The sequence below is a fragment of the Leptonotus elevatus genome, chromosome 11, assembly GCF_054856555.1.
Source record: "Leptonotus elevatus isolate MCC_2025b chromosome 11, RoL_Lele_1.0, whole genome shotgun sequence".
In the NCBI taxonomy this organism is placed as follows: Eukaryota; Metazoa; Chordata; class Actinopteri; order Syngnathiformes; family Syngnathidae; genus Leptonotus; species Leptonotus elevatus.
This window is the reverse complement of record NC_141249.1, coordinates 7816709-7841905: the sequence shown is the minus strand read 5'-3', so window position 1 is coordinate 7841905 and position 25197 is coordinate 7816709. Positions and strand designations below refer to the sequence as shown.

At 39.6% G+C, this 25197-nt stretch overlaps 1 protein-coding gene across 7 annotated transcripts in view; it reads left to right on the top strand.

The window, feature by feature from the left end:
- The window catches only part of pde4cb (phosphodiesterase 4C, cAMP-specific b), an 88091-nt gene that overhangs the window by 37316 nt on the left and 25578 nt on the right, over nucleotides 1-25197 (top strand). The window contains exon 1 of one of the 7 annotated variants that reach the window (XM_086088244.1): nucleotides 4311-4685. The exons of 4 other annotated variants lie outside the window; for them this stretch is intronic. In XM_086088244.1, coding sequence (XP_085944370.1) covers nucleotides 4474-4685 — 212 coding nt within the window. In that variant the 5' untranslated portion in view covers nucleotides 4311-4473. Of the gene's footprint in view, nucleotides 1-4310; nucleotides 4686-7493; nucleotides 7644-17655; nucleotides 18262-25197 lie in introns of those variants that run through there. 2 more of the 7 variants (XM_086088246.1, XM_086088245.1) reach the window with 2 other exon arrangements.

The window sequence follows — 25197 nt, the reverse complement described above, 5'->3', positions numbered from 1 at the left end:
TGTTGATACTAGCATTCTTTGAATGAGTCGGCTAAATTCACATAGCATTCTCCTTTTCTTCTCGCTTTCTTCTTTGCTGAACATCCCTTGTTGATAATTGCACTTCTTTTAGAATATGTGTAGCACAACACAACACAGCAAAAGACCAAAGCCAAAGGAAAAAGCTAACACACAAGCTAAACCTTGTGAGTTATGACGAAAGAACTCCACTATTTGTGCAGTGTCATGATTGGGCCGATACCAAGACTTTTATCCCAAGATCTCATCTCTCACTGACTCCAATGTCCCCAGATTCACTCCCAATGTTTTGTACTGGCCTAAATAGTCCTACTGGCATTCTTGGCACGGATGCGGCTCTCCCAGCAGGCATTGTAAATGGAAATTGCTACTACAGACTGATCGAAGCTCTGCTGCAAACACTCAAGGATGTGAAAGACACCCCTCAACAATCTAAACTGTTATTTCAGATATTTTATGGTTTGGAAGGCATAAATGGGAGGCTAAAAAAGAAGATAAGATAATCCCCAGAAAATTAATTCAGGTGTTACATAAGCATATTGCTTAATAAATTAATTAATAAATAAACTACATATGCACAGTAAGGAATTGTTGTTTTTTAAACCAAACATAGAAGTTATCGATTGCTGATGATTATTATTATTAGTATTAAAATGTTCACATATTAATTTTTTTGCGCTGTTAATGAGCTGCGGTGGTGAACACGGCTCAGCTTTATTAACACATTCCTTCCGGTGTTATCTTCCTCACCATCAGGTGTTAAAATAATTTCCATCTCTCCCAGTAGTGAATAACAGCAGTTTCTCAAGATAGAAAATCACTGAGTGCTACCATAGATGTCACTTGTAAAATGATTCATTTATTTGGAACGATTATATGGATACTGTGTAGTGTGTAAGGATTGGTTTTCTGTGCCCTGTTAAAAAAAATAATAATAATGTCCTCCTGTTTCGTGAATACCTTTCTGTTTTCCTTGCAAAAAAGTCTGTCTTAATATAGAGAATATTTAATTATATTTCAGAAGCAGCTCTAAAATAAGATTTTTGATTCAATGATCATTCAAAATCAAAAGATAATCGTACAAAATGATGCCTTTATACCAAATTACACCACTGGGTGTCACCCATGACATATTAGCTATATAATCAGGTTATACAGGGATATTTTTCAGCAGTTTTTTTGGGTAGCAATAATTGGACAGCATTTTACATCTTACAAGGGAAAACATTGACACCATTTTTTTTAGCTTAACTCTTCCTTTTTATGATTATTTTAATAATATGTACGAATGTACTATATGATGGTACAGTACAGTCTATGATTGAGAAGCTCTGGGTTGCTAAGCCGACGCAGCCGAGGCATCCTGGCATTTCGATCTAGACGCTCTTGAAAGATGTTATGACCGAGTCAAGGTAACAGTCTGGCTCATTGCTGGCCCACTTAAAGTATGAAATCAAGTCAAGTAGTGGAAGAGGTGATAACCTTGGTTTGCTTCGAGGTTGGGTTGTACAAATTGAAGGGAAATGTCACTTACTTCTCACTTGGCTATGCCTTAGTTGATCCAAAACAAAATTATTGGTTTGATATAATGTCTTCCGCACCGTGAAATGCTCAACTCGTTCACTGCCATTGACGGCTATAGACGTCAAAAATTCATTTGGACTATTTCTATTAGTTTGACACTTTTTCCACTTTTGTTAATAAGAGGATGAAAACCATTTTATTGTACATTTAGAACAGATATAAAATGTGAGTTAATTATTGAAGTCATGTGATTAATTACAATTAAAAAAATGTAATCGCCTGACGCGATTTAAAAAAGAAAAGATTATTAAAAATTTGGGCAAAATCAGGTAATTGAAATTATTAATTATAATGAATCGCATGACTTCACGAGTTAACTCACAATTAATCACAAATTTGATATCTGTTCTAAATGTGCAATAAAAAAATCTAGGTTTTCACACTCTTGTTAACAAAAGTGGAAAAAAAAAAGTTAAACTAATAGAAATAGTTCAAATTAATTTTTGACGTCTATAGCCGTCAATGGCAGTGAATGAGTTAATCATCATTTTTGAGGCCATGAGAAGATAATAATGATAACGAGAAGTAATGAGGCATATAATTTCAGAACAAATGAATTTTGTTTGGATTACTGCCGTGTTGATGCTTTTCTTTTCTTTTTTTTTTGTATAATAATTGGCTTCATTCTTGGGTGTCACTCCCTAAAGCGGTGGACATACTTGTCTGTGTAATATTCCTGAAATTAATCATTCACTGCGACATATATCATTTTATTTAAATTTTTGACCCAAATACAAATCCGCGATAAGTGACCACTGTAGTCAGGTTAGAAAAAGGGGTAAACCAGGGGTCAAATTTGAATAAAACCATATATAATATATTCAGGCTTTTGCATGTGACAAGCTAATTGTCAACCGGCTTTATGTGTGCCCGAGACTGATCAAGTTTAGAGTAACCGTAAGATTATTACAGAATATGAAATTTAATACATCACCAAGACTTTTATAATGTTAATTTAAATTGAAAAAATAAATAATAACATTTTCAGCCAGCGGACTTCAGTGACCGTCCATTGTGTGTTGTGATATATTATGATATATTGTATAGTTCATTTTCTTTTACTGAACTTTGAGGTAAAAGCTTTTGGAACTGGGACACAAACTGCTTGGCTGAATGTTTTGCTGCGCTTGCTTTTGTCAGTCCAAGGCCTTTCAGGTGTTTTGACACAGATTCGATGATGAATTTGCGCTTCTTTGTGATATCTCTTTTTGTGTCTGGAGCGGTGGCGGGAGGAGGAACGATATGTGACTCACATCAATGTAGAGTTCCGATCCCTGCATTAGTCACAGAAATGGGATTCAGTGCTTGTATCCTCTCCCTCAAAATATCTTGTCATTATTTTCTCCCATTTAGTCGAACCCTTTTGTTTGTTTTATGGACCATTTTCAAAACGAGTGGCCCCATTGAAACTGTAGCAACTTGTTTTTGTGTGTGTGTGTTTGGCGGGTGACCATATGGTCACATTTCGTGTTACTATGTTTAGAAGCTCATGCACTGACCACTTCTCAATACTGCATTTTGAACGTTTGACTTGCAAATATTGAATTTAAACATGCCTAAGGTTGTAAATGTTTCTTGTGTATAGTACATACGAAATAATGTATTTTATGGGATGTGTGGAGCCTTGAAAGTAAGTCCTCAATCTCACTGTTTAAATTACATAATGTCTTCTAAACGCATTATTATGGTTGTCTGGGTGATTTAGAATTTTAATCAAACACTTTTTTGTGAATACGTTTAATGGTGCACTTCACACCACCACCACACTTCTGTGTGTTATTATTAGAGTAATATTTACATTTATTTATGGTTGTAGTTAACGTTTCAGTTCAATTTGAGGCTTTTTGTTATCTTTTATCGAAAGCTTGAGGGGCCCACTGACCATCGCACTGAAAACTAGGGCTGGAAATCTTTGACTGTCTCACGATTCGATTCAGATTTTTGGGCCTGCGATTCGATTCAGAATCGATTATCGATTCAGAACGATTTTAGATTGAAACATTATTTGATTGATAATGATTTCTGCTTCGATTTATAGATATGCAAAGAATCGTCATGATCTACTCCAGTCTGACTCGCTAATGCTAAATAGCGCGCTACTCGTGGCACTTTTATCGCTCAAAAGAACGACCATTCATACAAAACGCTTCAGGAATGTACACGGAGAAGCATCTTAACATCCTACACTGCAAAAAAAACTACTTTTATTGGAATCACTTGATCATGACTTTTTGCTTCTATGTGGCTACAACTTAACAGTGTATCAGAACGAGCGGAACCACACTGCCCCTAAGTGGCCAAATCGGGTACAACACGAACAGTGCTCCCAATAAAGGCACACACAAACAAGGGCAGTATAAAATAACAGAAATAAAATCGATTTTGGGACATTTAAAATCTATTCTGAATCATACTAAATGAGAATCGCGATTCTTACGAGAATCGATTTTTTGGGGCACACCCTTACTGAAAACATCTATCTGCACTGCTGCCTGTTGACACAAAACAGCTCTGGTATTTGTCCTCAGCCGCAGCTGTAATCGCCGGTTAACGTCCGTGCCATGCTGCGTTGAAAAAGGAAACAGATGTAAACTGGTGCTACTAGTTTATGTCTGCAGGAAGTGGTACCTGTGGTATGAGTCTCTAAAATTGAGGCTTGTCCATATTTAGGCAGGGCCCAGTGCCTTGTAAACAGAGCTGGCGGCATGAGGAGGGATTCGTCTCCTCTCTTCTCTGCGTCTCATAACAGAGCGTGCGTGCATGAAGTGCATCGTTATTCGTTCAACTTGAGCTCCTTTTGGCCGATGGATTACCCGATCTGCATGTTGACATGAGAAAACCTGTACAAGACGTCGAAGCCTCCGAAGCAAGATGAGTGAGGCCCTCCGGGCTAGTTCCGGAGAGACGGGCCGTTTGTCACTCAGCGGCACTCAGTCCGGCAAACTGAAGCCACATTCAACATCCGTGTCGCCTTGTGGATCGCCGAGGATGTCACCGTACGACTCTCCGCTGCTGTTCCGCAAACTCCTGGTGAACCGCAGCATTGCCTTGCAAAGACGCTTTACATTGGCGCACACTCCCAGGTATTGATAGATATGTTGTTGGGATTTATGCGGTCGATTGTTCTGCCATGATATCCTATAGTATCAAATTTCAGAATTACACAATCAAAATGTTTGTTTATGTACAAAAAAAAGATCTATTGTTTGAACAAGAAGTGGGAGAATTGTTGTATTGGAGTTAAAGGAAAGGTCACTTAAGTCGATTAGTATGAAAGAAATGATGGTGTCTTTTAGGAGATGGATTTCTAGATGTTTGTATGAAACAAATCTTTAAGGTGCTGATAGTTTCCATCTGCACAACTAATGTGTGTTTATGATCAACTAACTTGGGAAAAGCCGCCATATAAAATGTTCTCCTCAATGCCTTCAATGCGGATAGTGATTCAGGAAAGTGCTAGGGCTGCAACTAACGATTATTTTCTTAGTCGATTCATCTGTTTTTATTTTTTTAAGGAAAGGGCTAGGGCTGCAACTAATAATTATTTTCTTAGTCGATTCATTTTGTTTTATTTTTTAAGAAAAGTACTTGGGCTGCCTGCAACTAACGATTATTTTCTTAGTCGATTCATCTGTTTTTTGTTGTTGTTTTTTTAAATAAATTTTTTAGGGAAGTGTTAGGGCTGCAACTAACGATTATTTTCTCAGTCGATTCATTTTGTTTTATTTTATTTTATTTTTTAAGTACTTGGGCTGCCTGCAACTAACGATTATTTTCTTAGTCGATTCATCTGGGTTTTTTGTTTTTTTGTTTGTTTAGGAAAGTGCTAGGGCTGCAACTAACAATTATTTTCTGAGTCGATTCATGTGTTTGTTTGTTTTAATCCATTAATCGGATAAAAAACATTTCGCACAAACATCAACATTGGTCGGTGCTTCCTGGTTTTCCAAAAAGCAGATGTTTGCAAATGTCTTCAATTTCAATTAATCATAAAGATAATGACTAAGTCTTTTTCACTGGAGGAATGCAGAAACATGCGAATATTTACCGTTAAGAGGCTGAAATTCTGAGCATTTGGACAGTTAATTATTCATTGATGATCAAAATAGCTGTCGAGAACATATTCTAGAAAATGAGTCTAAACATATTTTTAAATTGGTTTCAAGTAGATGGATTTGTCTGGCTAAATTGGTTGTAAGTACAGAATAAGTTTGTTCTGCTCTCACCTTGCTTTTCTGTTATGATGAATTTTATAGGTAGTTGGTTACACCATTGTGTATGGATTGGAACCAAAAAAGGGTGCTTTCAGAAATTCCCCGTCTTGTTTACAGCATATCGAGTCTGATTGCTTTGCACACATTGTTATACTGCAGACTGAGCTGCTGGGATTGTGGGGGGAAAAATAAACCTGACACTGCTGTTAGTCTTTCCACAAATACTGCAGCATGTTAACTGGTCAGCACTGAACAGCACCGAAATCAAATATTAAGGCTTAATGTTCCATTCATATAACATTCTTCCATGCTTAAGGTGTGAATCCTAACCCTAAGTAAGACGTTTTGTTAAATATTCCCATAAAAAAATTATGTTTAAAAATCGATTGGGCCGCATATCGAATCGATTCGAGAATTGCGCGCTGTAATATCGCGATATATTGCCAAATGGATTTTCTCTATGGCCCATTTATTCCAAACGTTTGGGTTACATAGGACTGCTTGTTATAAATGCTAATATCTGAAATTTTGGATTAGTAGTAGACCGAGATAATCCGATACTGTTTTTTGGGGGCTGATATCGGACCGATAGCAGATATCAATATTGGATCAGGACAACTTCTAGTGTTTATCTTGCAAAATTTTGTAGAACCTAGTGCTGTCTGTCTGTGGTATAAGATATTATATATATATAGTGATTTCAAAATGTATTTTCTGGTTCCTGGTAGTCCTTGCTACACTAGAATTTGTAGTGTAAATGCACTTTATTAATTTTATAGAACAGCTTCTGTTGCGGATCCTTATGCTTGCTTATGTCATTTTGTCCCACTCAACAGTATTGATAAAACATTTCAGTTGAGTTTGGACTTCCTTTTGATGGCATGTGTCAACAAGAAGTGGGCTGAACCAGCTCTCTGCTACTCGCTACCAGACATAAAAACACCCTGCGCCAAGGTGAAAACTATCAAAATGCCGGCACGTTCGACTCTTCACCATTCTCATCGTCGCTAGGTCAGTGTTTTGACATTTTAGTCCTGGCAAAGTGCATCTTAAAAGTGAATCCCCTGTAACTTGATGCCAAGTCTTTCGCGTTGAGGGCTGGCGTGCTTGCCGCGGTACCGGATAGCCTGTAAATATACGCACTCATCGACAGCCCCGATGACTCCGTGGGCAGTCCTCCACAGCGAGCCGAGGGGACTGTCCAAGTACATTGCGGGACGTGACCCTGCGAGAGCAACAACTTCCTCTTTCTCAAGAGACTTAAAGACAAAATGCATGACTAAGCTTTTTTGGGGGGGGTTTTGTTTACCATAGTATACTTGCTTTGGCTGCTAAACATGAACTCGCTAGCTTTGAGCGAAGGTGAGAAAAATTCTTCACTGCTACTAAATACTTTGTGACTTCCCTTTTTGAAAGACAAATTGACATTCACGCTCCAGCTTGTCATGTCTTGGCTTGTCTCACCGGATCATCTGTTAAACATTCTTCGACATTTTTTCCCTTGCATCCTGAGGCCCCGAGGATTAATCTGATCTTGCGTCTGCTTGCATTACTTTTGTTTTTGTCTCTCACCTGCTTGGGTTGGTGGAAGAAAAAAAATAAAAAACTCATGGAGTCAGTCCACACCCATCCGCCGCTTCATCAATGAAAATAACAACTCGAGTTGAAGAATTTCCATAAGAGGCTTGGTTCGAATGTACAGTTTACTGTCATTGCAGCCAAGAGTGTGAATTAAGGGTTGAATTGGACAATGAACAAAGACTCTAGATTGACAAGGAAAGGGGTTCCAGCAGGTTTTGGACGTGGCAGACGGCACTCGTGCTTGGGGTAGGTTTTTTTTTGTTTTTTTGTTTTCGTTTTTTTGGCTTTATTCAGAGAGAGTGTTTGCTTTGCGTGATGATTCACTGATTGATGGGAAGAGGCAAGGGCCACAATGTTTTGTTTTAGCAAGACTGCCAATCGTGTATCTTGTGCTCAGTGGATGATGTCATTGTCATTCGCCAAACACCGGCTCATGGAATCCACTTTTTTTCTCTCTTTTTTTTTTTTTTTTTAAAGCTAGTCATAGTTGATTTAACATTCATCTACTGACCCTTCATTTTAAACACTTTTGGGTCAAACATAAACCAACAAGCGGCCGACACAACTTATTATTATTTTTTTGACTCAACTAGTTTTAGAGTGTTGTAGAAATTTCCACACGGGAGTTTACAGGAATATAGTTCACATTCCTAAAGAAGGAAGGTTGAAGTTGTGTGTCGTCAAACTGAAGTATTCTAATTGACGGGTGTGGCAAATGTTTGCCTCGGGACTCTCATTGTGCGCTCGGCTTTATGGATTGTTAGTTACGTGTCTTGAAAATAAAAAAAGTATCGTTTATAATGGCATGCGAGTTGCATCAGTTGAGAGGTTAATTGTTTCAATAAGAGCGTTCCTGTTCTTTAGACAAATGTGGTGCCATGAAATATAAATAAATGTTACTGTTGAAACTAATTACACTGCAACAAGTGTGCCACCATGTGGAAATATTTGCACTCAAGCATTTTAAACAAAGATAAATGACTACAAAGTACAGTTTACATTGCATTTTTTTTTTCCTGTAAGAGAGTGTGTGTATGTGTTTAAGATTGTAACAGTGTCATCAGTCAGTCTGTCAGATAATGTTTTATTGGACGGAGAATATTGATGAATGGTGGCTGTGCTTTATTGCTCGTGGCATAAAGAGAAAGAGGGACATGCGCTGCTGAAACGTACAGTAAACACGTGCACCATTCTGTATGTGGCCATAGCCTGTGTGTTTACATGTTGAAGTCAGTATTGCATTGCATTTCTATTCCCAGTCAGGCCAGACTGCATTTATCGGGCTATCTGCTGCTACACGTCCGCACTTGACCACTAGCGCATGCCACAAGCAATGGCTGCTATCATTGCATAATATAGTATGGCACTTTATTTCAAGACAAGTTTATTTCGATAGCCCTTAATCACACAAGAGTCCCAAACGGCTTCACATGCCCGCAGTTGACAAATATCAACGACATCCCCTCGTCGAAACACAAGAGGGCAAGAAAAAAAAACAATAGGCAAAAAAAATTAGAAACCTTGAGAAGGGAACGCAAATGTGGTAATCCCCCTTCCAGGATGATCAGGCTGCAATGGATGCCGAATGGGCAAAAAATTCTGTAGTTTGTGATACTAAACATTATTAACTAGAATAGTGCGAAAGTCCATTGAAGAAATTGAAGCACAGCAAGAAGACGTCAGGGAAGTGGGTCCTCATCCAAATCCAGCCCGGTTGGTCGTAGCAGCTATCTCCGTGGCGGCAACTTCAACGTGATGGTCCTCCCCGGATCGCATCCCGGTCAACCAGCACAGAACCCGTAATGCAGCATCCAAATCGGTCATTAACACCTAACTCCCTCTCCAAGCCGTGGAGAAGGGAGGGAAAGAAAGCAGCGGCAGTCACCAGGTACACATCATTCAGCCAAATGCAAGAGCCCGGATCGAAAACGCTCTAGAACCCGCAGACTTCTTTTTGGCTCTTGGAATCACCAAAAGACCCGCGTGTTGCAAACAAAGGTTTCGTGTCAAAAAATACAGTACTATTAAATCAACGAGATAGGAAGGCGCTAAGAGGCCGGCCCACCGGGCATCTGCCCTAAATGCCAGATGGCCAGTCCAGCCCTGTATGTAAGTAACAAAACCTTAAAATCGCAACTCAAGTAAACCGGAAGCCAATGCAAGTTGCTAGAACTTTCTCGTCCGCGTCAAAAGTCTTACTGCAGCATTTTGTACGAACTGCACACTTTTAAGACTGGTCATGGGAAGAGCAGAGAGTAATAGATTACAGTAGTCGAGGCGAGACGTAACAAACGCATGAATTATAATTTCTGCATCAGCATCAGACAAAATAGGACAAATTTGAGCAAGATTACGAAGGTGGAAAAAAAGCAGTTCTAGTAATATAAATAAATAAATGCATTTGAATATAACGGCGAGATTTTTTACTGAGTCACTTTGGCTTATAATACATTTATCAAGGTTTAAAGAGGTATTCGTAAACAGATGCCGATAACGGGTGGGACCGACAATCAACATCTCGGTTTTATCTGGGTTAAGGAGCAAAATATTCAACGACATCCATTGTTTAATGTCGGAAGGTGTCAGAAAGTGTCATATGCTATAGTGATAAAAACGAGCAAGTGTATTTTTTTGGAGAGTCCTTCTTATTTAAATGAACACGGTAGCTCTGTCTAGCATCACAGTTCTGAGGTCCTGGGTTTGAATCTGCGCTTTCCGTGTGGAATATGTAGGTACTTTGAATTCCTACCACATTCATGGTTGTTTGTCTGCTCTATGATTATCTGACAACCAGTCCAGGGTGTACCCCACCTCCCACTCAAAGTCAGTTGGGATAGGCTCCAGCACACCGCTGACATCCGAGAGGATATAAGTAGTATAGATTAGAAAACGGTTGATGGCTAATTGAACACCCTGCAAGCGCCTGACTGATGAGTCTCATTTCAGGTTTTGGACAAATTTGCCATCATTTTTTGAGGACGTGAAGCCCAAGAGAATTTCAAATTGAGATGGTTTGAAATCCTGTGAAAGTGAACCCTTCAATATGTTGTCCAGTGCGCTCCCAGTAAGAGACTCTGACCCAGCAGCTGTAGCCAGCGTTACCCGGAGCAAGAGTGTGGTAAAGGGGGAAACAATAATACAAGCGGCCCTCAAAATAAACCCGCCATGCTTGGAATAGTTCCTCAGCCCCGCCGGCCTGGCTGCTCATTACACGTGAATGTGACATGTGTTTCTCATGTATACACACACAGTTGAGCACACACACGCACACGTGTCTCTGTCACCATTCCCAAATGCATATTGATTGTGCCAGATTGGTTACTGCCTGTTGCCAAATATTATTTTGTTGTTTAATGAGTGCTTGTAAATCTGTGAAATATACAGGCATCAAGTGAAAGCGCATTTTTGAATGCAGTGTGTTTTTGTGTCCTGCAATCAAAAGTTCATTTTGGACGTCGGATGAGTTTCACTCACAATTTCCTTGGTTTAGAGCGACATCTGCTGGGCAGTCAGGTTGTCGTTTTTACATGCTCAGTGCGGTGTCATCGTGGAGCATGTTGAGTTTTTACACATTCAATTGTACAAGTAGACGAACCTTGAAACCAAACCACAATCCAACAAAGTGTAACAAACAGCACTTGAGTTGAAGGTTGTTTGTTTTAAAGTACTTAATAATGGGTGAATCCTCGGTCCTGAATGAGGAGATAACTCAAGCAGCAGCAGCCTGATTGACGATTGGAACCACATCTTTCTGACGCAAACACTCTAAGGTTTAAGAGTCTTATTTCCACAAAGCAAAATAATGACCTTGTTTTCTGTGCACCTTTGAAGAGCATAGTTTGAATGAATAGAAATTATTAGTATTATTTGTACACTTTTTAAGATGATGCACGTTATAGTTCATTAGATTTCATTGTCTTGATAAAATTTGTCTTATCATGCAGAAGAAATGGCAGGTACTTAACTCATTCACTCCCAGCCATTTTCACTGAAGCAACCCCCTTCACCCCTGGCTGTTTTACTGGATTTTGATTGATTTTGCATAAAAAAAATGGAACCTACCAAAATAAATATTGGAGTCTCTCTTTCATCAGGAAAAAAAAGTATATTTCTATCTGTTTCCGTTTTGCAGCAATTAGCATTAGAATATAGCTAAGTTTCATCATCATTCACAAATCTATTTAGAAATATGAATAGAAGAGCTTTTTTTTTTCAACATGGCCCAGGTTTATCTCTTTTGCTCTGCTTCAACCTGCTGGCCGTTAGTGTAATTACCATTTCTTCAACCGTTCCTTGCAGTTGAGAGGCTGTATCAAAGCCTTCTGTATGCTCTAGCATTAAAAAAAAAAAACATTAAAAAAAATGTTTTTATAAATAAATCTATGGGACACTTTAATAATTTTAAATAAAACACATTTATATGTTTTTGGGGCGCAAATGAGTTAAAATACTTCAGCCAGCCACAATATTGTGATCACTTGCTATGATTTGTAATGCATGAGCTGTATCAAGTATTTTGCCTCTTTGATAATAATGCTCAGTTTTGATTGACACTGTGAAATCGGTATTGATGTAAGAATACTTTTACATTTATTGTGGTTGTTTGCAGCGTTGTAGAACTGCACTGAGCTGTTTCGAATAGTTGAGTGTGTTGTAAATAACTTGGGTCTCTATCACATGCATTAGACACAGCAGTCTTTATAATGCAGTGCAGTTCTATACCAACTTCAACCATAATAATAACAAATACAGTATATTGTTGATAGCTCCATCCATGAGGGTGTCAACCAAGAAAATAATTATTACCTTTTTAAAAAGTAAGATTTTTCATACTGCTTTTGTGTTGGATAATATTATGCTATGCAAATGGTCTTACAGTGTCTGGTCAGTGTATAGTATAAGTACAGTACAAATACACAGCACAGCAAAAAATGCCATAACTCAGTTTGTCCACAAGATGGCACACACAACACTCCCTATCTTCGTTGTCATCATAATGGTTACTTTCACTTTATGCCACCTTGTAAAGCACAGTTTTGTAGGTATATTTACATTGTATTGAAATTGATTTTATTTGGGGGGGGAGTAAAGCCAAAAAGTATTCAGTCAGCAACCGATTGTGCCATTTCTCCCACTTAAAATGATGACACAGGTGTGTGATTTTCATCATACTGGATGTACTTTTCAACTGTGAGATACAGAATGTTAAAAAAAAAAAAAAACACACACACACCTGGAAATCACATTGTTTTTTTTAAATTTATGGTGGAAAATAAGTATTTGGTCAATAAAAAAAAAAAGCTAAACACAATACTTTGTACTTAATCTATGTTGCAATGTACTGTAAACCGTTATTTTGGCCCATTCCTCCATGCAGATCTCATCTAGAGCAAATACGTTTTGGGTCTGTCGCCGGGCAAAACGGACTTTCAACTCCCTCCACACATTTTCTTTAGGGTTGAGTTCTGGAGATTGGCTAAACAAGCCCCTTTGGGACTTTGAGATGCTTCTTACGGAGCCACTCCTTTGTTGTCCAGGCCATGTTTGGGGTTATCGTCATGCTGGAAGACACAGACATGTTTCATATTCAATGCACTCACAGATGGAAGGAGGTTTTGGCTACAAACCTCAAGCTACCTGGCCTCATTCATTCCTTCCGTAACATGGATCAGTTGTCCTGTTGTTGAGTTGAATTTGTACCAAAACGTTTTGGTTTTGGTTTCATCTAATCACATGACATTCTCCCAATCCTTTTCTGGATCATACAAATGCTCTCTGGAAAAATTCATCAACTTACAAATAAATTATTTACAAATCCTACAATGTGATGTGCAGGATTTTTTTTTTTCATTTTCTGTCTCTCACAGTTGAAGTGTATCTATGATGAAAATTACAGACCTCCGTCATCATTTTAAGTGGGAGAACTTGCGCAATCAGTGGTTGACTAAATACTTTTTTGCCCCACTGTACTGGATGTATCGTATAGGAACAAAGTTTAAATATAAAATACATGCTCAGGACTTCAGTTCAGACTGCTTCTTTGTATTTCTGTGCGTTAACATTGGTGTCTTGAAGCTCTGAGTTGTTTGCGTCAGCAAGATGTGCTTTCAATATCGCATTTCTTTCATCATACCTCATTTTTGAATGACAGACTTTAGAGTTAAGATTATTCTATTTGACTCAAAGCTATTCATTATAAATGATTCGATCTGGTTTTATGAATGCTTATGTGTTTGTTTGTTTTCATGAACCAGCAAAAATTATGTAAAGCAAAATAATAGATGCAGACACTGTTTCTGAGTTTCTATTATTTTGTATACTATTATTACAGTATATTTAGTATACTGTGCTACGTAAGCTAACATGGACAGTATCTGTCCTCCTACTGATTTTCTAATAGACAAAAGTTTACACTTCAATGAAATATATTGATACTGGTGGTATTTTATGCAGTAGACACTCACACCTACACGAAACACACACTTGCACATAAATCATACTTGCCCGTCACAGCTTATTCTCATTAGCAGAGTTAATGTTGTCATAGGAGCCATCAGCCAGCTGGGCTGCAGAAGCCATTTGGCGGCTGGATTCAGTTACACGGTGGCCCTCGCAAACACCTCACTCTCATCTAGCGTCTATCCCAACATCTGTTTCGAGGCCCAGCGTGTTTCACAAGCGCTTTGCACAAGGAGGGAAGTGGCCACGAGTGGGAGGAATAGGAGGTGCCTTTGGTTTAGGTTAACAGAAAAGGGCACATTTGTAAGCATCCTGAAGTAAACTGTTCGTTTTTGTGTAATCTAGCAGTGATTTGCGCTAAATAATATACACAGTGCAATTTGATTTTGGCAAGCAGCAACGCTGAACTAGCGGTTAGCATGTCCACCTCGTGGTACTGAGTTTCAGGCTTTGAATCTTGACTCGTGCTTTTAAACGTGTGGAGTTTGCATGTTCTCCCTGTGCTTCGGTTAGTTTCCTGCAGATATTCCGGTTTCCACACGCATTCCTAAAACAAGATTCTTGGGTTAATTAAAAGCTGTAAATAGGTCAATAAGCGTGAATGTGATATGCGATGTGATTGTATGTTTATGCTACTCTGTATACGCTTCATGCCTGGCCATTGGCTGGCGACCCTCGTGATGAGTGCTATAGAAATGAGATGGATGGCTTGTTTAAAGGGATGGTGGTGATATTCAGCATTTTTGACGAATATCTGCTTCGTCCATTTTGAAGACTCATACGGCCGATAGTAGATCATTTTGAAAAAGTGTTCATTTCATGGAATAATTGACATTTTCAAAGATGCAGCTGACAAAGGAGACTCTCTGCACCTTCTGTTTTTGTTTGAATTTAAAACTATGATAAGTATTTTTAATATTTCAGAGAGAAAATTTGGAAAACTTTATTTACTATAAAAAAAAACAATTGGGAGCTATTTACTTAAGTTTATATTTAACTTTTGAAGATATGCTAATGCCCCTGGGAGATCCCTGAACTTTGTGTTACATTTTTAAAACAAAGTCTATTGACTAAGATTTTTTTTTTTTATAACTCCAATATTATACAAACCCTAGAGATTCAATAAACATATGCTTAAAAATTCAAAACATTTAACAACTGGAGTTTGTATTTTTTTCAAAGTTTGATGCTAATATTTTCCCTTTTAGTGAAAATGTTATATCGGCTCCAAATATCGGTTAACGGCGACCTTCACTACTAATAATCGGTATCTATATTGGCCCTGAAAAAAAACAACATATTGGTCTATCTCTAATTATTTTATTTGATGGCTCTATTTGGATACAATGCACTTTCTGAACTGGTCCTCTTTAACTCTTACTTAAGGATGCCTGGTGTAAAGGTAGTATATTTTTCAAAATTGTACGCAAGTTACACTAACAAAGGGGTCAGATAGTGTGTGATCAAAGTTCAACTGATGGCTTGCTTCATTTGTGTGACCAAATGAATCACTTTTGCTGCGTCCAACATTGAGAGCGAACACCCAGAAAAGCATCATATTTTTCATATTCCTTTATATCAGATTTGTTCCAGCTTAGTATCTGGTTCTTAGCCTCGACCTTCCTGTATTTGCTCAAATTGAGCAAAAATCAGCCAATAGCAACCAAAATAAACTTCCAAGGGACTCTTATGCAAAAAAGGATAACAAAGTATTTATATATATAAACAATCTGAACCCAGTAACTATAACATTTATAACTCAATTTAATCATAGTATAAAAGCGCAAAAGTTCAATAAACTTTCGTAACTCCCATTACCGTCATAAGAGTTTCCACTCCAGTAACATTTGTACGGTTGTTTCAAGTTTTTGAGGTTCCCTCCCCTCTAGACCCTTTTTTTCTGGACGACGTGCCTGCCAACACATCTGCGTCAGCCTCTTGCCCTATGTCTCAAAAGACAAATATTTGTCGATGAGATGATGACATATCAGGTCCGGCAAGTCCATTCATCCCTGTGCCGTAACTCACTGGTGATCCTCTCATATAGCGCACTAAAGGAGGTATAGATTCAAATTATTTCACACCTAATGAATGAGAGGACAGACAAGAGAGTTGACATAATACGACAGGCTGCGTCGTTATGGGTGACCCCGCATCACGCAACTAAATCTTACAGGCGTGCCTGCGGAGATATATTAGTTAACACAGTCACACATGCGTGTTATTATCCATATGTGGCGCATTATGAAGAGGCGAAATGCGGAAACCCCAGACTGTTGAGCAACTTCAGTTGCACATCAAGCAAGAATGAGAAAGAATTCCACCAACAAAGCTTAAACAATTAGTGCCTTCAGTTCAGTTCGCAAATGCTGATGGAGTGTTGGTAGAAGGAAAGGTGATAAAAAAAAAAAATGCCCTCCTTGTCACTGCTTTTTTTGGAACATGTTACAGGTGCCAAATTCAAAATGAGACATACATTAAATTTACACACCTCAACTTGACTGATTGACATATAAAATATTATATTTTAAATATTGCCATGGTCCCAAAAACACTGTATTTATACGTTGTTTTTAACATGTTTCTTTTCATGCTTGAGCATACAGAAGACTTTGATGAAGCCTCTGACCTGAAGAGGTGGCTTAAAGCAATGGTAGATATTACAGAAAATCGCCAGCAGGTGGCAGCAGAGTATAAGAGAGCAACCAGGGCCATGTTGCAACAAGCTCTTTTCCCCAGTGTTTTAAACAGGTTTGTGAATAATCATGAAACTTAGCTTTATATATATATATATATATATATATATATATATATATATATATATATATAAATAAATATATAAATTTTTTTCCGGATGAAAGAAGAGACTCTAATCTTTCTTTTGGTAGGTTCCATGGTTTTATAGCAATAGAACACAATATTATGTGGGCCTTGCAAAATCAGTCAAAATCCAGTAAAACAGCCAGGAGCGAAGGGGTTTGCTTCAGTGAAAATGGCTGGGAGTGAATGAGTTAAAGATGAGTGTAAAATGCATTAAATCCAGGGCAACTGGCAGGGCAGAGGAGCGGAGCAGGTTGACCAGTGAACAGCACAATTGTGCCGTATCCGGTTCCGCCAGCCGCATCCGTGCCAGCCCCCATGGGAATATGAGTATGAAACAAATCTTAATGAGCTTAAAAAAAACGTTGAAAATAATAGTCCAAATTAAAAGCCATTTCTTTCCAGTATATCCCACTGGCATTTCACACAGTTGGCAGTCCATCCTGGCAAGTGTGGGCATCGGAATAATTTGAGTTCCGGTCATCTTTATGTTAATGAGCTGGCCCCATTTTGGAATTGAGAACTCTTACTTCTACTGTGGAGAATGTTGACGAACAACGTTGTGTATACATTGTTTCTTCTTAAAACTAAGTGAGCTGAAGCCTGTCTAAGTCAATCAATCACATGTAGACAAACAAACATTCACATCTTCAGTATGGATCATTTAGTTTTAACTATGCATGTTTTGGGGGATCTGGGACAAAGCTGCAGTACCTGGCAACAAACTCCAAACAGGAAGGTCGGACCATAACTCTGTGAGTCAGACGTGCTATCATGCTGCTCAGAGCATTTCCAACTTCAAATTGCGGCAGTAATTGGACATGCCTGTGTATATTATACAACTTTCACTGTTGCAAAACTGCATACGCTTATTTACAGTACTGTCGTTTCTTCCTGCAACACACGTGATGCAGCTCGATTGCCCAACCAACCACAGACCCTCCTCTTTCTCTGCAACACTCACACACACATTCTGTACATACACATGCACATAGTTCATGTGTGTGTGTTTTTTTTAAGGCACACTCTGGCCATGTGCCTGGAAGGAGGAGACAAGTAGAACGCGCCATAGAGCGGCAGAGCAAGGGAGGAGTGTATCCTCACAGAGTTCCGCTCACTTTGGATTTGAAACGAACCGCCGAGCGCTTGCTCTCACATTCTTATCCAGCTCCAGAGAACCACATGAAACAGCGAGCTGAGGAAATGGCTCTTTAAAGCCGGCATTACCTTGGCTTTCTTCATGCTTTGGATCGGAGGCATGCGTCCGAAACACACCGAGGAGGGCTTTCCTCCATCTGTCCGTGCGTCAAAGGAAACCCGGTGCGGTGCGAGGGGAAAGGAAAGCGCACGCAAGAGTCGAGGAGTAGCGGAGCGGCCGGGAGAGGAGGAAGGGGGCGATTAGCGGAGAGCGAGAAGAAAGGAAGGACACCCCCTGAGCACCAAGCGAGAACATGAGTTTGCCAACTAACTGTGTGTATCTGGCCCGCTCGTTCCAGGACCGCTACTTGAAAATGCGCAATGGGAATATCGGTGGTTCACCGTGTGCTGTCAATAGACCCATCGATATCGTGCAGAAACGAAGACGGTAGGCAAGATTTGGAGTCGCTGCACAAAGTTTCATTTCAATTCTCCTTTGTTAAATGCTCATTCCTCAAACTTGGACACCCCACCCCAGTTGGCCCCATAAATCAGTCAACACAACACATTGAAACCTGTACAGTAGAAAAAATCGATTCGGCAATATATCGCAATATTACAGCGCGCAATTCTCGAATCGATTCGATATGCGGCCGAATCGATTTTTTTAACATAATTTTTTTATGGGAATACTCAACAAAACGTCTTACTTAGGGTTAGGGTTCACACATTAAGCATGGAAGAATGTTATATTAATGGAATATTAAGCCTTAATTTATTTCAATGCTGTTCAAACATGAAACAGATTGCAACAGATTGTTTGTTAATTAAAGTGGCTCTGAGTTATAAGTCTGAAGTTTCAGATAAATAAATACATTTTCGTACAAATCTCACAGTGTACATGTACAAGTTTATGGATGAGTATTTTCTAAATGTGAGTTTTTTTTTTAATCACAATAATCAATTTATAGATTTGCATCGGGATTAATCAGCATCGAATCGTGACCTATGAATCGTGATACGAATCGAATCGCCAGGTACTTGGCAATTCACACCCCTGCTGTACAGTAAATAATACATTTATTTTTTGATTGAAATCTTAGTTTTCCCATCTAAAAAATTACAGATTTCTTTAAGAGATAGTCATTCAATTGGAGCTTTTGTAATCAAAAGTTGGCAAACTTGGCGCCACATCCATAAAAAAAAAAAAATGATTCACTGCAAATATCTTAACATATTTTAAAAGTCAAATTGTATGCTTTCAACTCACATGTAGAAAATCTATTCACACTCACATTCACACTTATGGACAATTTAGAGTCTTTAATGAACTTAGCATGCATGGTTTTGGAAGAAAAAGGGAAGAGGAACATGCTTGAGCTTTCTATAACATTTTTCTACAGTCAGTTTTAAATTAGAGGGGGGGGGGGGTCGGCTTGTCCAGAATTGGCAGCATTTCAAACAGTTGTAGAAAAAGTCATAGGCAGAAAATTGCCAGGTCAAAACTCATCTCGACTATTCAGAATGTGTGAATTACGTAACAGTGCTCGGTCTTCAGTCGTCAAACTTAAAAATCTCTGAAATCACATCATGTGTTTACAACAATAATTTGCCACATCTTACTACTTCTTCAAACTGTTGTAGTCATTTCTTGCAATCCCTACAACAGGAGACAAAGTTGTATAAAAATATATTTAAAAAAAACAAACAGTTAACATATTCCCTGGCTGAAATCATTCTCATGAAAAAGGTCAAATCAAGAGGTTTTGGTTCTTAAGTTTTTCTTGAATACGCTAGTTTAAATGTGAATGAATTAGTCTGAAAAGCCGAGTTAGTTGTTGCGTTTTTTCGTGAATCTTCTTATTAAAAACATATCTTGTTAAAACAAGCACATCATACATCACGTCTAATGACGCTCCATCAGCTGAATCATGGCCTCTTCTTACTCTTTTAGCATACAAATAGTGACTTCATGGTTTAGAATGTAGAAAATCGATGATTATTGTAGGGTTTTTTTTTATGTAAAAATGAATTGCAATTAATTTTCTATTCCATATTTAATACCACTGATTTTGTGTGTGTGTGTGTGTGTGTGTGTTTTTTTGTTTAATTAATTGTGCTTAAATTGCTGGTATGTGTGTGCTCATTCAGAGGTGAAGATTAATTTCAAAAAGTAATATGAATTCTTTTATCAAGCTTTTTTTTTTCCAATAGTGATGTTGCATTGTCGGCAAAAAATAGACAGTTTAAGTCTCTGCCTTCCAGTTCATCAAAGGAAGTATGACTTATTTTCAGAATGGTCCCTTTTGAAAAAATAAGACATTTCATCCTGTGTGGGGAAAGAGGAGGATCAAAGTGTGTTTTAGGCTGTCCCGCTGTTAAAACGCCTCCACAGAGACGAGGCTAATGATCGCACAGTCGACCACATGCAGTATATAAGCTTGATGGATAAACCACATGCGCGTATAATAGCACTTTGAACACGCAGCAGAGGAAAAGTGCACACAATAATTGCCTTATATGACTTACACTGGTCACCTTGTGCACTTTTCATATAAAATGGCTCATCTTGACTTTACTGTAAGGTTTGAGGTTTTATAGGTTATAGGTTATGTTAATGTTCCGTTGGTGTATGCAAATGTGATGGTTGTCTCAGCTGTTTTCTCATTGGGCTCTGTTGTGTGTTGTAAGAGATTTATTGGGGGGGCAACAAGTAGCATTCTTTTAATGAGATCTGTGACATTTCCAAATGTACTGGAAAAATAAGTGAGAGTGAGTGAGGAAGTGACGTAACCTTGAACGCGCTAAATGAGCATTGTGCAAAATCTACAGTATAAAAGGGGACATCATGGACCAGTTACAGAAATCTTGTAGGTTTGAACATAAAATCATGAATACCGGTGCAATATATTTGAACTTTGTTGTGCAGTTGGTTTGAATTAAATGTTTCCCAACGGAAATAAACGAATGCGATCAATCAATGTCAGACTTAAAATGCTGCCATCACAAAAAAAAAAGTTCAATAGTACAGACCATTTTAAAACAAACATGTTAATATGCATTATAGACATACGTTACAGTCATACAATTATAAACATACAGTAAGCACAATAAAACAGTTCACCACACATCATGACCGTCTGACATCTCTTTTTAGGCACTCTTAACTTTCAAACTAAAGTAAAAATACATTTACATAAAAGAAAAATGATAAAAATTGCTCAAACCTCGACAACATACATAGTCTACTTTAATTTATATATCATTTTTATATACATTTTAAATTGTTCCACAGTCTTGTGCAAATATTTTTTCCACCATGATTTTGTATATATAAGAAAACGTATCTATTTTTAGCGGCTCACTCATCCTAAAAATGTGAATAATGTGATCGTTTTACACAGAAGGCGTTGAAATGTCATGTGCAACACACGCAGGTACGGCATGTCTTTCCTGTCCCGTCCGTCAATGAGCTGTGAACTTTGGTGGCGTCCCAGCAGGTTAGCAAGCCCTTTGGGCCTCGGCCTGTGTCATCACACTGAGACATGACACACAGTTCACTCGGGACGAGACATACGAGGTCATCGGAAGCCTCCCGCAGGTTGGGACATGCATGTGATCCAATATGAAAGCTGTGTCATACTATGCCAGACAGTAACAATAACACAAATAAGAAAAAACACACGCAAGGGCATTACTGTTTACTGTAATGTTCTGGCTAGTTGGTGTAACGTAATATGAAGAATTGTTCTGCCAGAGCACCTCAATTTTCAACGAGGCAGACATGATCATAATTGCCAGTTCATTTTTTTTGTCCAGCCATTTGGAAGGTACTCATTTCGACTGAACCTGCCGAGTTCCCGCTTCTCAGGCTCTAACTCTACGGTTGCTCATTGCTCGACCGGACAACAACACATTAGCTTAAATGCTTCTGCGATGAGACATCAGTTGCGTGCCATGAAATGCAAAAAGGTTAGCGAGTTTCAATCACCCTTTGTGTTTTCATATTTGGTGGGAGAGGAAAAAGCGAGCTGCGGCTACGTGGTTAATTGTTCTTTGGGTAGCAGCCATGAAGCCACAATTGGCGTCAGCAAGTAGGCGGCATTGTGTGACTGTGTACTTTTTGATGACCACAACAGCAAATGTAGTGCCGGCACTGTAAATCAAAAATGATCGTCAACGCAGGGAAAATGGTGAGCTTTTGGAATACAATTGCATAAAATACAATAACCACCATTTGTTGTCATTCTACTGCACAATATAATTGGAATGCCACTTCTTGGTGTAATACAAATAAAGAGAGCAAGTAAATGCTAGTGATGGCAAAATGAAGCTTCATGAAGCACTTGTAATATTTTTTGACTCCCCTAGATGGTGCTCTTGATTTAAATATAACGGCTCGTGCAAAGGAAATTGATTACATTTCCACTGCATCTTTCAACCAAGAGTGGCATCTAGAGGAGTCAAAAAATATTACAATTGCTTCATGAAGCTTCATTTTGCCATCACTAGTAAATGCATACAAGTATAGTGTGCAAATGAAAATAAAGATGTACAAAGAGTAGTATAATTTGAAACAAATACAATAAAAGCAATGATTAGGCTCGGACTGAAATGGATATTTTGAGGCTAATGCCAATTCCAATATTTAGCAGAATGAAAATCCGATAACAGATTAACCGTTCAATTAATGAGAAAAATTAATGAATAGAAGAAAAAAAAAGAGCTTCTTTTTTTTGGTCCCTTAACGCTTGCAACAATAAAGATATCAATTAGTGGAAAAGAATGTTTGACTGTTTTACAATACTTTATCCTTTAGTATTTCTTCAACTTTATCACAAATTGGCCATTTTTAGCAAAATTATTATTATTTTGAATACATTTGTCTTTTATTGTAATGTGTTAATGTGAAAAAAGAAGAAAAAAAGGCAAAAATCAGCTATTTTTTCAGCCATTTTTTGGGGCCTAATATCAGCCCATTAAATCAGCCCGCCGATTAATCAATCAGGCCCTATACTATCCATCCATCCATTTTCTTAACTGCTTATTCCTCACTAGGGTCGCGGGGGTGCTGGAGCCTATCCCGGCTAGCTTTGGGCAGTAGGCGGGGTACACCCTGAACTGGTTGGGCCCTTTACTAATGATAATTAAAATGATATTCCTGTGAGCAAAGTCAATGCGAAACTAGCCTAAGAGCTAGGATATGGCTATTAACTCATTTACTGCCATTGACGGCTATAGACGTAAAAAAATTGCATTTTCCATTTTTGTTAACACGAGTATGAAAACCTAGAAATTGTTTTTATTACACATTTAGAACAGACAGAAAATGTGTTATTAATCATGAGTTAATTAGTAAAGTCATGCGATTAATTACAATAAAAAAATTTAATCATCTGATGCCCCTAATTTTTTATTATATTTTCTTCTTAAAAAAAAAAGATTTAAAAAATAAAAGATTATTAAAAAATTAGGCGCGTCAGGAGATTACAATTTGTCATCGTAATTAATCGCATGACTTCACTAGTTAACTCACGATTTTATATCTGTTCCAAATATACAATAAAAAATGTTTCCAGGTTTTCATACTCTTTCCGTTCCGTCTTCAATTCCGCTTATCCGGGGTCGGGTCGCGGGGGCAGCAGCTTTAGCAGGGAAGCCCAGACTTCCCTCTCCCTAGCCACTTCAGCCAGCTCCTCCGATGGGATCCCAAGGCGTTCCCAAGCCAGCCGTGAGACGTAGTCTCTCCAGCGTGTCCTGGGTCGTCCCCGGGGCCTCCTGCCGGTAGGACATGCCCGGAACACCTCCCCAGGGAGGCGCCCAGGAGGCATCCGAACCAGATGCCCCAGCCACCTCAACTGGTTCCTCTCAACGTGGAGGAGTAGCGGCTCGACGCTGAGTCCCTCCCGAATGACCGAGCTTCTCACCCTATCTCTAAGGGAGAGCCCGGCTACCCTGCGGAGGAAACTCATTTCGGCCACTTGTATCCGGGATCTCGTTCTTTCGGTCACGACCCACAGCTCGTGACCATAGGTGAGGACAGGAACGTAGATCGACCGGTAAATCGAGAGCTTTGCCTTTCGGCTCAGCTCCTTCTTCACCACAACGGACCGATACAGCGTCCGCATCACTGCAGACGCTGCACCGATCCGTCTGTCGATCTCCCGCTCTAACCTACCCTCACTCGTGAACAAGACCCCAAGATACTTGAACTCCTCCACTTGGGGCAGGACCTCATCCCCGACCCGCAGAGAGCACTCCACCCTTTTCCGACTGAGGACCATGGTCTCGGATTTGGAGGTGCTGATCCTCATCCCAACCGCTTCACACTCGGCTGCAAACCGCTCCAGCTCTCGCTGGAGATCACGGCTTAAAGAAGCCAGCAGCACCACATCATCTGCAAAAAGCAGAGATGCAATGTTGAAGCCACCAAACCGTACCCCCTCGACACTCCGGCTGCGCCTAGAAATTCTGTCCATAAAAATTACGAACAGAATCGGTGACAAAGGGCAACCTTGGCGGAGTCCGACCCTCACAGGAAACGAATTCGACTTACTGCCGGCAATGCGGACCAAACTCTGACATCGGTCGTACAGGGACCGAATAGCCCGTATCAGGGGGCCCGGTACCCCATACTCCCGAAGCACCCCCCACAGGACTCCCCGAGGGACACGGTCAAACGCCTTCTCCAAGTCCACAAAGCACATGTGGACTGGTTGGGCGAACTCCCACGCACCCTCAAGGATCTTGCTGAGGGTGTAGAGCTGGTCCACTGTTCCACGGCCGGGACGAAAACCACACTGCTCCTCCTGAATCCGAGATTCAACTTCCTGACGGATCCTCCTCTGCAGCACCCCCGAATAGACCTTACCTGGGAGGCTGAGGAGTGTGATCCCTCTAAAGTTGGAACACACCCTCCGGTCCCCCTTCTTAAAAAGAGGAACCACCACCCCGGTCTGCCAATCCAGAGGCACTGTCCCTGATGTCCACGCGATGTTGTAGAGATGTGTCAACCACGACAGCCCCACTACATCCAGAGCCTTTAGGAATTCTGGCCGAACCTCATCCACCCCCGAGGCCCTGCCACCGAGAAGCTTTCCAACTACTTCAGTGACTTCGACCCCAGAGATAGGGGGGCCCACCTCAGAGTCCCCAGACCCTGCTTCCTCAAAGGAAGGCGTGTTGGTGGAATTGAGGAGGTCTTCGAAGTATTCTCCCCACCGATTCACGACGTCCCAAGTCGAGGTCAACAGCACCCCATCTCCACTATACACAGTGTTAATGGCGCACTGCTTTCCCCTCCTGAGACGCCGGATGGTGGACCAGAATTTCCTCGAAGCCGTCCGGAAGTCGTTCTCCATGGCCTCACCGAACTCCTCCCATG